General features: G+C 43.1%; 1 protein-coding gene and 1 long non-coding RNA gene across 2 annotated transcripts; both read right to left on the reverse strand.

Moving 5' to 3' along the window:
- Positions 1-345: 345 nt before the first annotated feature.
- LOC147223421 (C-type mannose receptor 2-like) lies at positions 346-14,977 on the reverse strand. Its single transcript, XM_086166147.1, has 8 exons — positions 14,966-14,977; positions 14,563-14,917; positions 12,545-12,719; positions 12,284-12,439; positions 2,333-2,721; positions 1,135-1,458; positions 965-1,056; positions 346-621 (listed from the first exon to the last, which is right to left on the reverse strand). Exons 1-8 carry the CDS (start codon positions 14,975-14,977, stop codon positions 502-504), a joined length of 1,623 nt encoding a protein of 540 aa, XP_086022273.1. The 3' UTR covers positions 346-501.
- Positions 11,267-12,282, reverse strand: LOC147223422 (uncharacterized). The gene is made up of 3 exons (XR_015107561.1): positions 12,267-12,282; positions 11,983-12,093; positions 11,267-11,288 (listed from the first exon to the last, which is right to left on the reverse strand). It is a non-coding gene; the product is annotated as an uncharacterized LOC147223422 (long non-coding RNA).
- Positions 14,978-15,534: the final 557 nt, after the last annotated feature.

The raw sequence follows: 15,534 nt of genomic DNA on the forward strand, positions 1-15,534 counted from the left end.
AAAAAAGTTGTCACTAAACCCCGGTTATCTTTCCTGGTCTGGCTATCTTTAATGTGCAACCTCCGTCGGTGCTCCCGTTTCCGAGCCGGACCGTGAAGTTACATAGGGACTATAAAGTGAGATTTGCTTTCACTTCAGTTGTGACTCTTTTTCTTCTTTTCCTTTAAAAAAAAATATTCACAAGAGAGCAGCGTATCTATTCAACCATTTTTTATATACATACATAGCTTCCATACGCTCTACTTCCTGGGCATCCACATTTTCTGTCCAATATCACTCCTCATATCATGCAGTTCAACATTGCGCATTGTACATGCATTTCCTTACACAAAGCAGTTTACAGTCTTGCGTATTATTTATCGTCACACTGATATGTGCACGATTAACCGGACGGTGAAAACGTGGCTTCTTCTTCCTCTCTCGGCGGCCTGGGGTGGGGAGAGAGTGGAGCAGAGAGACGAACAGAGAAGATCTCAAAGGTCAGAGGTGAGAGGTCAGAGGTCACGACCCGCTGTTTTTACTCTGTGTTGAATCCCTTGTCTCTTCAGGAGGTCCCCCTTCTGCATCTCGCCAGGCGAGGGTGAAGTCGGTCATGTTTCCACTCCTCAGGACGCTCCTCAGCTGGGATGAAACAACTGCGTTACAACACATTCGCCGCGACCTCCGACCCTGCCGGCGGCGATCGGGTCGTCTCGTTCTCTTCTTGCAAGAACCTGCAGATTTCCATTCGCTCTCCAACCCTTCACCCTCTCACCCACTCACATCTGCAGACATTTTAGTCTTCAATAAACCCGCTAAGAGAACCAAACCAGAACATGGAGAACCAAGGCTGAATCAAACTAGGAAACATTCCTAGCCACAACTTAGCGCCATGCTGGTCTTTTGCATCAAATTTTCCACTTGTTTGAATATGTAACTGTTGACGGCGATGGAGGTCCTGACCGGCACGGACGTTGTCGCTCACCTTCTCCAGCAGCGCGGCGGCGACCGTCGGGTCAAACACGCCGACGCCGGAGCGCACGGTCATCCGTACGGCGAACGTCTTTCGTTTGAGTCCTGCCAAAAACAAGAGAATCCCGCTCAAAACGCCATCCGGGTTCCTCGGTCGATGTCGGCTTCCGGTCGGCGGCTCACCGCCTTCGCAGACGAAGGCGCTCCTCAATCCACAGGGGGCGGCGATCCATTCCCTGCTTTTCGACGTCCCGGCAACGGCGCAGGACCCGAAAGACCGGTCGCTGCGCCAGAACCTGAAGGAAGTATCGCTCCCGCTCGACCAACGCCACCGGTCCAAGAACAGCCCCGTCCACAGGAAGCCTCCCAGAGCGACGACCCGGGCGTTTTCCTCCGAGGTCTCCACGCTGGCCAGGTCCACGTGGTCCCGCCGGCACCGGTCCAGGCCGTCCTTCCAGGTGTCCAACGACTTATAAATGATGTACCTTTTCTTTCCCAAGCCGTCACCTGAGGAGGGCGACCGATAACAATAACAATGTTTGTCTTTGTTATCGTCTCTCTTTCTGTTCTTAACCTTGTTGTTCATTTCGCGGTCTATTTATCTGTGGATGTCTTTTGCTATCTATGAATTCTCTTATATTATACATTATTATAGATTATTCATTTTAAGTCTTTTTTTATTTAAATTTATACTCATATTTATTGATACTGTCATTGTTGCACTGCTGTGACTGAAGAATTCCCCCTATAGGGATCGATAAAGTCTTGTCTTATCTTATCTTATATATGTTGTGTATTTGCAAGTGTATTTGCAGTCCCTATGTTCTCTATTGTAAGTCGCTTTGGATAAAAACGTCTGCCAAATGCAATGTAATAATATATAATATGTTGTCTTATCTTATGTATAAAAAAATATACTGCTCAAAAAATAAAGGGAACACTTGAACAACACATCCTAGATTTGAATGAATGAAATATTCTTATTACATAAAATATGTAAATAAATGATAAAGAAATCGATTTCACACGTATGAATCCATGGAGGTCCGGATTCCAATTTGTAGTTACTGCTAACAGCTAAGACAATTTATATTTCATTATATTTCTTATTCTTCCTCCTTTCCACTATTATCTATTACTGTTATGTTTTTACTTGAAACTCTGGCACAACAATTTCCTTCGGGATTAATAAAGTTGTTCTCATATCTCATCTCTCTCTCTCAAATTTAAGTGGAAAAACACACTAACGTTGATTAAAACAAGCAAAATGAATCAGTGTTTCTTCCCTCAGTGGACGGTTTGTGTGTTTGACTTGGAGTTACATTGTGTTTTTGTAAGTGTTCCCTTTATTTTTAAAACTTCTAGCATTCGATCCACTCACGTTCGTAGCACGCCGCATATCTCCTTAGGTTACAGTCCAGGTTGTTCCACTCGCTGTTGGCGGTGGTTTCCCCGCAATTTTCGCCGCCGGTCGCGCTGGGTTCGCCCTCCGCCCACGAGGCCAGGCCGACGGGGCCGCCGCCGTCCGACCACGCCCACCTGCCGGCGGAGCTCGCCCGCAGGCCGATCCAGCTCAGGGCACGGTGGCCGGCCAGCGAGCCGGCCAGACGCCTCTGGTCGTCCATGTTTTTGACGGTGGCCAAGTCGGCGTGTTTGACTCTGCAGTACTTCTGGGCCTCGGCCCAGGTCATGGAGAGGTTGACCAGGTGGTATTGCTGGAGAGCTGGATAGTTATATACATTTTGATATTGATATATATCACTGGCAGGCCTTCAGTTGGGCTCTATTTATCAATCCATCCCTAGAAAATTGTTTTATGACTATAAAACATCTTATTATGCAACACTATTTGCAGTGTTCCTCTGTGAGGCAGGGAAACGCTCAGTTAGCGGACTGAAAGCGACGGACAAATCCTTTTCCTCGCTATAGTGGACCTGCTAGCTGATGGAAATTAGCTATGAGCTACAATCTGGTACAAACATCTCTGCCTCTGTGCTTAATGTAATTGTACACTGCACTAATAAACTTCTAAACAAACAAAACAAACATCAATTTCTTCTCTCCCGTCAGCCGTCACGGGTTGACAGATTAGTTATTATTTCAACACAACTAGTTGGTTGCTACAGATGAAGCCTGCTAGCTCTGGCTACTACACTCGCTGACTAGCCAATCAAAGAGCGTGATACACACTGACACTACCGTAGCCTTCTAGAAGGCCTTGGTGTTGCAACTCGAAATCTGATTGGTTGAAGCCTCGACACTTACCGTGATTTCCGGACTATAAGCCGCTACTTTTTTCACAGAATGCTGCGGCTTAAACAACGATCCAGTTAATTTATGGATTTTTTTGGGCTAATGAGCTTCACGCAGCCAAAACATTGAGCTTTGTCACACCGAGGGGATGAAATTACCCTGAAATTCTGAAGCCGTTCAATTCCGACACCAAAGACGATGATTTTAATGTTTTTTGTGCGCAGGAGGAGAAACAAGATTAGAGAGTAGGACAAACATAAGTGTTTTTTTTGTTCTGATTGACCTCATTAGCTTATATTGCTAATATAAGCAATAGAGCACTAAATGTAAAACTCCCCAACCTCTCCCTCCTCAGCCGGCATCTTCATCCAATCTTCAAGGTAAAAACAATCAAATAAATCCAGTTTATTTATTTAGATTTTCTTTTGTTATGTTTTATCATTTTTTTTCTGATTTCTGTTATTTATAAAGTAAATTTTTTCCTATTTAAAAAACATGTCAGAAAAAGAATTGGTGTGTTTATTTAGGGAGGCTGAAACAAATGAATAGCATTTTCAATTTACACAAAACACATGCCGGTTTTTGTCCTTGAAGCACAGATACACACACACATATATATATATATATATATATATATCTTTTTTTATATACATACAGTCCAACAATCCAAGATTGCGCCACGTATGGCTGTCTCAGTGTTTCCGTGCGTGTTTTTTTGTTCCTAAACTCTGCTTTCCATTTTGCACAATCAATCATCACTTTTATTTTTCCCTTATTTAATGTCTGTTCCAGGTTGTCTGTTTTAGCACCGTCAACCAAAGCAAATTCCTTGCAGCTGGAAAATTACTTGGCGAATAAAGCAATTCTGATATAGCAAAGGACTGGACGGACTTGAGTCCTATTAAATGCTGTGAAAATGAAAATGAAAATGAAAGTAAAAAAAATATATATAATTGAGATATTTAAAGATAGCGTTGTGCAGTCCCCTTTCGTGACCTCTTTTTGAATAAGAGCTCAATTTTGGTGGAAAATCAAGATTAAATTCGACATCCAAAGGGAATCTGAATTTCTTTTCTTTACTCACGCGTGCTTTCGGTCGTCCTCGGCCACAGGAGGAGGAACCCTGCTGAAAAAACAGAACACCCGATCGACGTTGTTCATCTTTCGATATCCCTCTATTTGACCGATCGTCCGCCCAAAACTGTTGCTTACTGACGAGGGAGAAGAGCGCCGCGTCCACACGGCCAGATCGACAAAGATGGGCCCGCAGAGCCGACCCTCCTGGAGCCATGGCGGCCGGCGTCGGTGTAGCGGCGCTCACAAAAGTGACAAAAAAACACTTTATTTTTGTTTGTTTTCATGCAAACATCAGGAAGTCGTGAGCGGAAGATTTGGTTAATTTCCATTCTGGGACCTCTCAGCACGTGTGTGTGTGTGTGTGTGTGTGTGTGTAGCTGCTTTGGAAACTCCCCGATGCTACTTTGCATCCTGGAGAAAAGAAAGAAAAACAAACTAGAGCTCGCAGGTGCAGAAAGGGAGGAGGTTCGGCTCAAATCTGCTGAAAGATTCCTGGAAATTCTCAACTTTATTATGAAAATCTTCCTGCCCTTCAGGATAAAAGAACTGTGACACCGCAAGGGAATGGAGTGATGATGACGTCTCACACACACACACACACACACACACACACACACATGGGCCAACTCAGATTAACAAAATGGTTTTATTTTACTACATTCCTTCCTCCACTTCAAATCGCAATCAAAACACAACCGTTTAAATCTGATGCCAACTGCTCTGTCAGTTTTATTTGTTATTTTTTTCTAACACTTTGTCACTTTAATTGTTATTTACATTTATTAATTCATTTTAAATTTATATGTATATATCAGTACTGTCTCAATGAGTGCCGAGTCAGGCGCAATAAATAAAATGTATTATAATCATTAATATTACTTCCTGTGTGTATGTGTGTGTGACTTATAGTAGGAAAAGAGGAATCATATACATTTATTAAATTTATATTTAGTCATTTTGCCATTTTTGCACATGTTTATACTGCTCATATATTGTTTATATTCTTATCTTTATTTTTTTTATTTTTTCTCATTTTACCTTAAAACCTGCTTTGTGTGAATTAAACATCCCCCACTATGGGGTGATTTAAAAAATATTCCACTCCGAATTATTAAATCGATAGATAAATGTAGTGTGAGTGAATGAAAGGTATGACATCTCTCAATGTGATTGACAGTTGCCTCGTCCAATCATTCTCACCGACGGGCACCTGAGGAGTCGCCAACATTTTCGGACTGTACCACTTTAATGGTTCAGTCCAGATTTACTCAACAAGATGCCATCTTTTTCTTTTATTCAACATTTATTGCTGCAAACCGATGTAAATTTGCCTTAAATCCTAATTGTGACTGGTCACGCAAACCCATGCATGCACATGTGTGTGTGTGTAATAATGTCTATAAGTTGTCTAGCACATTACTTACAATAAATACACCACACACACACACACAGTTGTGCAATTAGTCAGCTTTTCACATTGACCAGGTACAAAATACAGATCAACAACACACATTTATCCATTCTCCTGGTGGAAAATAAAAGGTAAAAAATAAACAAGCCAGGAAACACACACACACACACACACACACACACACACACACACACACACACACACACACACACACAAAGAAGTTGTCTTTGCTGGTTCTTCATTCTTGTGCCCTGACATGGACCTTCATGCTTTGTGGAAGCCCAAGCTCCATCAGGAGATAATGAATCTGACAAAACAAGAGAATTCCACTGTTTTTTAAGGTGCAGCTGAACTGAAATGAAGAAAACAAAAACTGCAAAAAAATACTCTGAGATGACTAAAATATTATCATTGCTAAATGATTAGTATCAAAAACTATTATTAAAAAGCTGCAAGATTAAAAAGAACACAAAAAAGGACAACATTTTTTATTAGCACAACATCGTTAATAATATTGAATATTACAATGGAGGTTAAAGATCTGATTTTAGAGGATTTGGTACAATTTATTGGCAATATCAACACCTTGGAATAAAGAGGGTTTTTGTGTTTTGTGAGCGACGAACCCACCTGTTCTGACACCAGGTCCGCCATCTCGTCTTCGCTCAGCTCGACGGACAAGGCAGCCGACAGATCCATTAAGAAGATCAATTCACTCAAAACTGAAAAATGAAAATAAAATATGGCGCAGCTGGGTTGTTTTATTTTTTTTCCTCCAACTGTTCAACAGGGAAAATAAAAATAAAATGAATAAAACGGTTGAATATGATCATGTGGACTCATTGTGTGTAGTACCGCCTTACTCCACAAGGGGGCGCTAAAGTCAGTTTAAAGCTTTTGAGCTCAACCTGGGTTTATAGTAGGTTTAATTGAGAATAAGAATAAGAATGAGAACAACTTTATTTATCCCGAAGAAAATTGTTGTGCCGTTTCAAGTAAAACATAACAATAATAAATAATAGTAGGAAATTGTATAAACGGTAAGAGTTTAATCAGGGATTTAAATCAGGCTTCTTTCAAGATGTATCCAAAGGTAAGTTGTACTATTATAGCGTCAAATGACATTTTGCGGCCGCAAAATAATATAAAAAAAAAATATATATGATCAGGGGACCCCTTGTTGTGGTACCATTCTTCTCCACGGAACGCTAAAGTCCCGGTTTGAAGCCTCTCTGTTCAATCTGGGTTTACAATTGGTTAAATTCAACAAGGATAAAAATCAGTAATAATTCCAGACATATCCAAAGCAAGGTATTACTATTAAAGCATCGGATGAAGTTATAGAAAAAAGCACTTCTTCTTTTTCTGTGGCTGGATAATAAAAACGAAAACTTAAAAAAACAAGTAAATATGTTAAATATGATCTGGGAGACTCATTGTGTGTGGTACCACCATTGTCCACAGGGGGGCGCTAAACCCCAGTTAACAGTTTATGTGTTCAATCTCGGTTTACAGTTGGTTTCATTCATCAGAGATTAAAATCCAGACGTATCCTAGATGTGTCCAATGTATTCCAGATGTATTCGAAGCAAGGTTTTACAATTAAAGGGTCGGACGATGTGATAAAAAAAGGCCTCTTTTGCAGCCGCAGTCTCTCACCAGAAACGCTCATCGTCGACGCCGCCTTCGGGGCTGACGTCGGCTCAGTTGTGCCTCCATCGCCGGTCGTCAGTGATGTAGACTTTGGCGTTGGGGTCACCTGGATGACCGCTGCAAATGTGACATGGAGAAGAAGCTGTAAAAACACATACACAAGTGGCAGAGAAAGAGCCTGACTGAGTAGTTTTGTAGAGAAAGTGCGCCCAAGAGTGGACGCGGCACGTCCGTTGATGTAGGTACAAGGAGAATCAGCACAAAAAATGGGACATCCAGGCACTTTGACTGTTATATTAGATTTTGCACAAAAAGGCATCAACCCAGGGGGCACGAGGCGCTCACTGACACCCAAATCTGCATCCATTCATAGATTGATAAATTTGATCGTGGGGACCCTTTACTTGTAGTAACATCCTTCTCCCGGTTTAAATCTTCTCCGTTCAATCCAGGTTTAAAACTGATTGAATTCATCAGAGATTAAAATCAGAATTAATTCCCGACATATCTGAAACAGGATATTGCTATTAACATGTCAGATAGATGAAGTTATAAAAACAAACAAAAAAAAAAACACATCCCCATTTTAAGCTGGATAATAAAATGAAAAATTTAAAAATAAATGTTTAACATGATCAGGGAGATGTATTGTGTGTAGTACCAACTTTATCCACAAGGGGCGCTAAAATTCAGATTATAACTTCTGTGCTCAATCTGGGTTTTACAAGATTTAAATCAGCATTAATTCCAGACATATCCTAGATGTATCCGAAGTATTCCAGATGTATCCGAAGCAAGGTTTTACAATTAAAGAAGATGTGATAAAAAAAAGGCCTCTTTTGCAGCCGCAGCCTCTCACCAGAAACGCTCGTCGTCGACGCCGCCTGCAGGGACGATGTCGGCTCAGTTGCGCCTCCACCGTCGGTCGTCAGTGATGTAGACATTGGCGTTGGGGTCACCTGGATGACCGCTGCAAATATGACACGGAGAAGAAGCTGTAAAAACACATACACAAGTGGCAGAGAAAGAGCCTGACTGAGTAGTTTTGTAGAGAAAGAGCGTCCAAGAGTGGACGCGGCGCATCTGTTGAAGTAGGTACAAGAAGAATCAGCACAAAAAATGGGACATCCAGGTATTTTGACTGTTATATTAGATTTTGCACAAAGAGGCATCAACCCAGGGGGCACGAGGCGCTCACTGACACGCAAATCTGCATTCATTCATAGATTAATAAATTTGATCGTAGGAGCCCTTACTTATAGTAACATCCTTCTCCACACGGAAACACTAACATTCCGGTTTTAATCTTCTCCGTTCAATCCGGGTTTAAAACTGGTTGAATTCATCCAGGATTAAAATCAGAATTAATTCCTGACAAATCAAAAACAAGATATTACTCTCAATGTGTCAGATAGATGAAGTAATCTAAAAAAAAAAAACAACACATCCTCTTTTGAAGCTGGATTATAAAACGAAAAATTGAAAAATAAATATGTTAAACATGATCAGGGAGATTGGTATGTAGTACCAACTTTGTCCCCAAAGGGGACGCTTTGACTGTTATATTAGATTTTGCACAAAGGCGAAAACAACCCAGGGGGCACGAGGCACTCACTGACACCCAAATCTGCATTCATTCATAGATTAATAAATTTGGTCGTGGGGACCCTTTACTTGTAGTAACATCCTTCTCCCGGTTTAAATCTTCTCAGTTCAATCCGGATTTAAAACTGATTGAATTCATCCAGGATTAAAATCAGAATTAATTCCTGACATATCTGAAACAGGATATTGCTATTAACGTGTCAGATAGATGAATTAAGAAAAAACACATCCTCTTTTGAAGCTGGGTAATACAATGAAAAAGTTAAAAATACATGTTGAACATGATCAGGGAGACTCATTGTGTGTAGTACCAACTTTATCCACAAGGGGGCGCTAAAATCCTGATCATAGCTACTGCACTCAATTTGGGTTTTACAAGATTAAAATCAGCATTAATTCCAGACATATCCTAGATGTATCCGATGTATTCCAGATGTATCTAAAGCAAGGTTTTACAATTAAAGATGATGTGATAAAAAAATGTCCTCTTTTGCAGCCGCAGCCTCTCACCAGAAACGCTCGTTGTCGACGCCGCCTGCAGGGACGATGTCGGCTCAGTTGCGCCTCCACCGTCGGTCGTCAGTGATGTAGACATTGGCGTTGGGGTCACCTGGATGACCGCTGCAAATATGACACGGAGAAGAAGCTGTAAAAACACATACACAAGTGGCAGAGAAAGAGCCTGACTGAGTAGTTTTGTAGAGAAAGTGCGCCCAAGAGTGGACGCGGCACGTCCGTTGACGTAGTAGCCAGCAGAATCAGCACAAAAAATGGGACATCCAGGTGCTTTGACTGTTATATTAGATTTTGCACAAAGAAGAAAACAACCCAGGGGGCGCGAGACGCTCACTGACACCCAAATCTGCATTCATTCGTGGATTAATAAATATGATCGTGGGGACCCTTTACTTGTAGTTACATCCTTCTCCCGGTTTAAATCTTCTTCGTTCAATCCGGGTTTAAAACTGGTTGAATTCATCAAGGATTAAAATCAGAATTAATTTCCGCCATATCCGAAACAGGATATTGCTATTAACGTGTCAGATAGATGAATCATAAAAAAAACACATCCTCTTTTGAAGCTGGATAACACAATGAAAAATTTAAAAATAATTCTGTTAAACATGATCAGGGAAACTCGTGTGTAGTACCAACTTTATCCACAAGGGGGCGCTAAAATCCAGTTCATAGCTACTGCGCTCAATCTGGGTTTTACAAGATTTAAATCACCATTAATTCCAGACATATTCCAGCCGTATTGGAAGCAAGGTTTTACAATTAAAGGGTCGGATGATGTGATAAGAAAAAGGCCTCTTTTGCAGCCGCAGCCTCTCACCAGAAACGCTCGTCGTCGACGCCGCCTGCAGGGTCGATGTCTGCTCAGTTGCGCCTCCACCGTCGGTCGTCAGTGATGTAGACATTGGCGTTGGGGTCACCTGGATGACCACTGCAAATATGACACGGAGAAGAAGCTGTAAAAACACATACACAAGTGGCAGAGAAAGAGCCTGACTGAGTAGTTTTGTAGAGAAAGAGCGCCCAAGAGTGGACGCGGCACGTCCGTTGACGTAGGTACAAGAAGAATCAGCACAAAAAATGGGACATCCAGGTACTTTGACTGTTATATTAGATTTTGCACAAAGAGGCATCAACCCAGGGGGCACGAGGCGCTCACTGACACCCAAATCTGCATCCATTCATAGATTAATAAATTTGATCGTAGGAGCCCTTACTTGTAGTAACATCCTTCTCCACACGGAAACACTAACATTCCGGTTTAAATCTTCTCCGTTCAATCCGGGTTTAAAACTGGTTGAATTCATCCAGGATTAAAATCAGACTTAATTCCCGACAAATACAAGATGTTACCATTAATGTGTCAGAGAGATGAAGTTATACCCAAAAAATAACACACATCCTCTTTTGAAGCTGGATAATAAAATGAAAAATTTAAAAATAAATATGTTAAACATGATCAAGGGGACTCGTGTGTAGTACCACATTTGTCCACAAGAGGGCGCTAAAACCCATTTCATAGCTACTGCACTCAATCTGGGTTTTACAAGATTAAAATCACCATTAATTCCAGACGTATCCTAGATGTATCCCATGTATTCCGGATGTATCCGAAGCAAGGTTTTACAATTAAAGGGTCGGACGATGTGATAAAAAAAGGCCTCTTTTGCAGCCGCAGCCTCTCACCAGAAACGCTTGTCGTCGACGCCGCCTGCAGGGCCGATGTCTGCTCAGTTGTGCCTCCATCGCTGGTTGTCAGTGATGTAGACATTGCCGTTGGGGTCACCTGGATGACCGCTGCAAATATGACATGGAGAAGAAGCTGTAAAAACACATACACAAATGGCAGAGAAAGAGCCTGACTAGGTAGTTTTATAAAAAACAAAAAACAAAAAATTGGACATCCTGGCGCTTTGACTATTATATCAGACTTTTCACAAAGAAGCATCAACCCAGCACGAGACGCTCACTGACACCCAAATCTTCATTCATTCATGGTTTAATAAATATGATCCTGGGAGCCCTTACTTGTAGTAACATCCTTCTCCACACGGGAACACTAACATTCCAATTTAAATCTTCACCGTTCAATCCGGGTTTAAAACTGGTTGAATTCATCAAGGATTAAAATCAGAATTAATTCCCGACATATCCGAAACAGGATATTATTATTAATATGTCAGGTAGATGAAGTTATAAAAGAAAAACCACATCCTCTTTTGAAGTTGGATAATAAAATGAAAATTTTAAAAATAAATATGTTAAACGAAAAATTAAAAAAAACAAACAAATATGTTAAATATGATCTGGGAGACTCATTGTGTGTAGTACCACATTTGTCCACAAGGGGGCGCTAAAACCCAGTTCATTGCTACTGCACTCTTTCTGGGTTTTACAAGATTTAAATCACCATTAATTCCAGACACATTCCAGCCGTATTGGAAGCAAGGTTTTACAATTAAAGGGTCGGATGATGCGATAAGAAAAAGGCCTCTTTTGCAGCCGCAGCCTCTCACCAGAAACGCTCGTCGTCGACGCCGCCTGCAGGGTCGATGTCTGCTCAGTTGCGCCTCCATCGCTGGTCATCAGTGATGTAGACATTGCCGTTGGGGTCACCTGGATGACCGCTGCAAATATGACACGGAGAAGAAGCTGTAAAAACACATACACAAGTGGCAGAGAAAGAGCCTGACTGAGTAGGTTGTTGGAGAACGAGCGCCCAAGAGTGGACACACAAATCTGCGTCATTCATGGATTAATCCTGTTTGCTCGGTAGTTCCAGCTTCTTGGGCCTCCTCACTTCTGGTTCCGTAGCAGATGAAGGGGAGCTCCTCGTCGCAGTTTTCGTCCGTCCACAGCCCGGCGTTCCCCAGATCGGCTGCGACGCAGTTCTGCAGCTGTTCTAAGTTATCCGGCTGGCCTTCCTTCCAGTTCCTGTAGGTGGAGTCGCTGCCGTCCGACCATTCCCGCCTCCTGTAAGGCGATTAAAAAAAATGGTCTCTGCAGTCATTACTACGAACCTTTGACCTCCACCGAAGAGGAGTTAACGTCCCAGACCGACGGCGAACCCCCTCGCACCTGGAGAGGCCGATCCAGACGCTGCCTTTTTCCACCAGCGACAGTGCCTGTTCGTACTGCTCCTCGCTCTTGATGGTGACCAGGTCGGAGTGGATGTCCCTGCAGTACTCCTGAGCGTCAAACCAGCTGAGCTGCTCCTGCACCAGAGACAAGGTCTGGTCCCCGTCCAACATGCCTGCGTGGAACCCGGTGGAATGGAGAACGGTGTGGAATGATGATGAATATATCTATGTTTGCAGATGACATTGTGATCTGCAGTGAGAGCAGGGAACAGGTTGAGGAACATCTAGAGAGGTGGAGGTATGCTCTAGAAAGGAGAGGACTGAAGATTAGTCGCAAGAAGACAGAGTATATGTGTGTGATGAGAGGAAGTCAGGTGGAACGGTGAGGATACAGGGAGTGGAGATCGAGAAGTTGGAGGGTTTTAAGTACTTAGGGTCAACAGTTCAGAGCGGCGGAGAGTGTGGAAAACAGGAATGGAAAGGAGAAAAGTGTCAGGGGTACAAAGAGATAGAAGACTATCAGCCAGAATGAAAGGAAATCTGGACAAGACAGTGGTGAGACCAGTGACATGTATGCTCTAGAAACAGTAACAGTGACCAAAAGACAGGAGGCAGAACTAGAGGTTGCAGAGATGAAGATGTTGAGGTTCTCTTTGGGAGTGACCAGGATGGAGAGGATCAGGAATGAGTCTATCAGAGGAACAGCACATGTTAGATGTTTTGGAGAGAAGGTCAGAGAAGCCAGACTGAGGTGGTTGGGTCATGTACAGAGAAGGGATAGTGAATATATCGGTAGACGGGTGCTGGAATTGGAGGTCTCGAGGAAGACCAAAGAGAAGATATATGGATGTAGTGAAAGAGGATAGGAAGGTAGTTGGTGTGAGAGAGGAGGATCCAGAGAAGACAGTTGAATGGAGAAGGTTGATTCGTTGTGGCGACCCCTTGAAGGGAAAAGCCCAAAGGAAAAGAAGATAAGGCGCTGTTCATCAAAGTGCTGTACAAACAAGGAATAAGGAGAAGAAATAGCTTCATCGTCCCATTCAGAGACATAGAGCTCAACATCAGCGAAATTGACCACTGCATTCAACCCATCATGGATGAACCATGAGCAGAAGGCAACGAAGGAGCGCAACCCTTTGACTGGCAAGGAGGAGCCGGGAATAGAACCAGAAATATTTGGTTTCATGGACAACCGCTCGAACCCCCAAAGATGGTTTGGATCCATCGCCTTCTGGGCTCTTCTGGGCCATTTGGCCACTGGGGCGAATGGATAAGGCAGGAAACAGAATTCATTCACAGGTCACATACAAACCACCATTCACCCTCTTATTCACGAGTGTCGTAGACATTTTTGGAGGCTTTTTTAAGTAAATCGGTGAATGACAAAGAATAGTCGGATAATTGGATATTTATTTGGGGCCTCAAAGGTATAAAGTCTCACAGGGTACAGGGTACTCTGTAGGAGAGTACCAACTCTAGGGTTTGTTTTTTATACCTTAGCAGGAGCGTTGGACCCTCCTTGAGGATGGGAGGATGGACCTCTGGGTGACATTCACATTTTCCCAACTGAACCAACATGACAAGCTTCCAGGCAAGGGGTTAATTAGAAACCAAGTGATTGAGGAAAAGCAGCGATAACAAAAGGTGGTGCAGTTGGGAGATGAGTAGATAACAGGTCAAAGTTCATGAATTCTCCATTTATGAAGAGATGCTAAATTTTCCATTCCAAAAGTCTTATAGAAAACCATTGACCGTCTCATCTGTGGAGGTTCTCAGTCGTCCAGGTCAATTCTTGTCGAGGCGAGTCTATGTTAGGGTGGCTTGTAAGCTAAAAAAAAAAAAAAACCCTGCTAGTTTTATTGGGTCTCCAATGTCGGTATACTTTTGGACCCGTCAGGAACATAGTCGACCCCACATGGACCAACCAGAATCCAACCAGGGGACCTTCTCGCCTGGACAAGCACCCGCCCACCACCAGTCCTAACAGTAGCCGGGCCACTGAAGAGCCGTTTTTACCGTTTTGGCAGATGAAGGGGAAGATCTGTGAGCACGGGGCGTCGTCCCAGCCGCCCAGCCACTCCATCCTCACGCACAGCTCCACCCCGAGGAAGTTGTTGGGCTGGCCGCGATTCCAGTAGGCGGAGCCCTCGTATCCCTGGCCGTCGGACCAGGTCCAGCGGGTGAGGTTGTCGTGGAGGCCGATCCAGGCGGCCTGGGTGATGCCGCCGGTGGTGTCCTGAGCCGCGTTCACCAGGAGGTTCATTTCCTCCACGTCGTTGACGGTGGCCAGGTCGGCGTACCGCTCCCTGCAGTGCAACCGGGCCTTCGACCAGGGGAGGCCCGTTTCGGTCAAATGGTAAGACCGTTGGCACTAGGTGAGCGCGCACAGGCCTGCGGGGGGGGAACGTACGACATTTACCGCGGTCGCCATCGGTCGGACGCCGGGGAACACCGCTTTTCAAATACAACAAATTGCAAATAAATTCAACCAAATGCTTATTTCTGGACCGAAACTGAATCCGGGGTACCGCCGCTTGAGGCGAACGTGCTCGCAATTTCAAGACTAGCAGGCTGCTAATGTATAGGGGAAGATAATAACTTTGCTAAGCAGGCTTTGCAAACTATCGACTAACCTTCTTCTCTTACAGAAGAAGCATAGCAGAGATTTTTCAGTGATGTGTGGATACAATAGAGCAGCATCAGCGGGTGAGAAAAACAGAGAAATGAGTTCATGGAAAATAACCAATAATTCTCCCAACCTGGACAACAAGTTGCAGAAACTGCTGGATTTATTAAAAAAAAAAACAAAAAAAAAAACACGCTGCTCATCATTTAGATCACACTTTCCGAAATGTGATGTAAAAAAAAAATTTTTTTTTAAATTTTTTTAGTGTAAAAAAAATAAATTTTTTTTTTTTTTTACACTGGAGTTTGTCTGGTCCACGGCAGCGTTAGAAGTCAAATGTTTTCTTTACCGGCGAAGATCAG

The sequence above is a fragment of the Fistularia commersonii genome, chromosome 19 (assembly GCF_037954325.1).
Source record: "Fistularia commersonii isolate RoL2024-O1a breed Wild chromosome 19, RoL_Fcom_v1.0, whole genome shotgun sequence".
In the NCBI taxonomy this organism is placed as follows: domain Eukaryota; kingdom Metazoa; phylum Chordata; class Actinopteri; order Syngnathiformes; family Fistulariidae; genus Fistularia; species Fistularia commersonii.

What these genes read in the sequence shown, in the direction of transcription:
- LOC147223421 (XM_086166147.1), bottom strand. An exon ending in CCCCTTCATCTGCCAAAACG is followed by an intron (nt 12,720 to 14,562) that starts GTAAAAACGGCT and finishes GGTTCCACGCAG; the next exon opens with GCATGTTGGACGGGGACCAG. An exon ending in CCGCCGCGCTGCTGGAGAAG is followed by an intron (nt 622 to 964) that starts GTGAGCGACAAC and finishes GTTTCATCCCAG; the next exon opens with CTGAGGAGCGTCCTGAGGAG.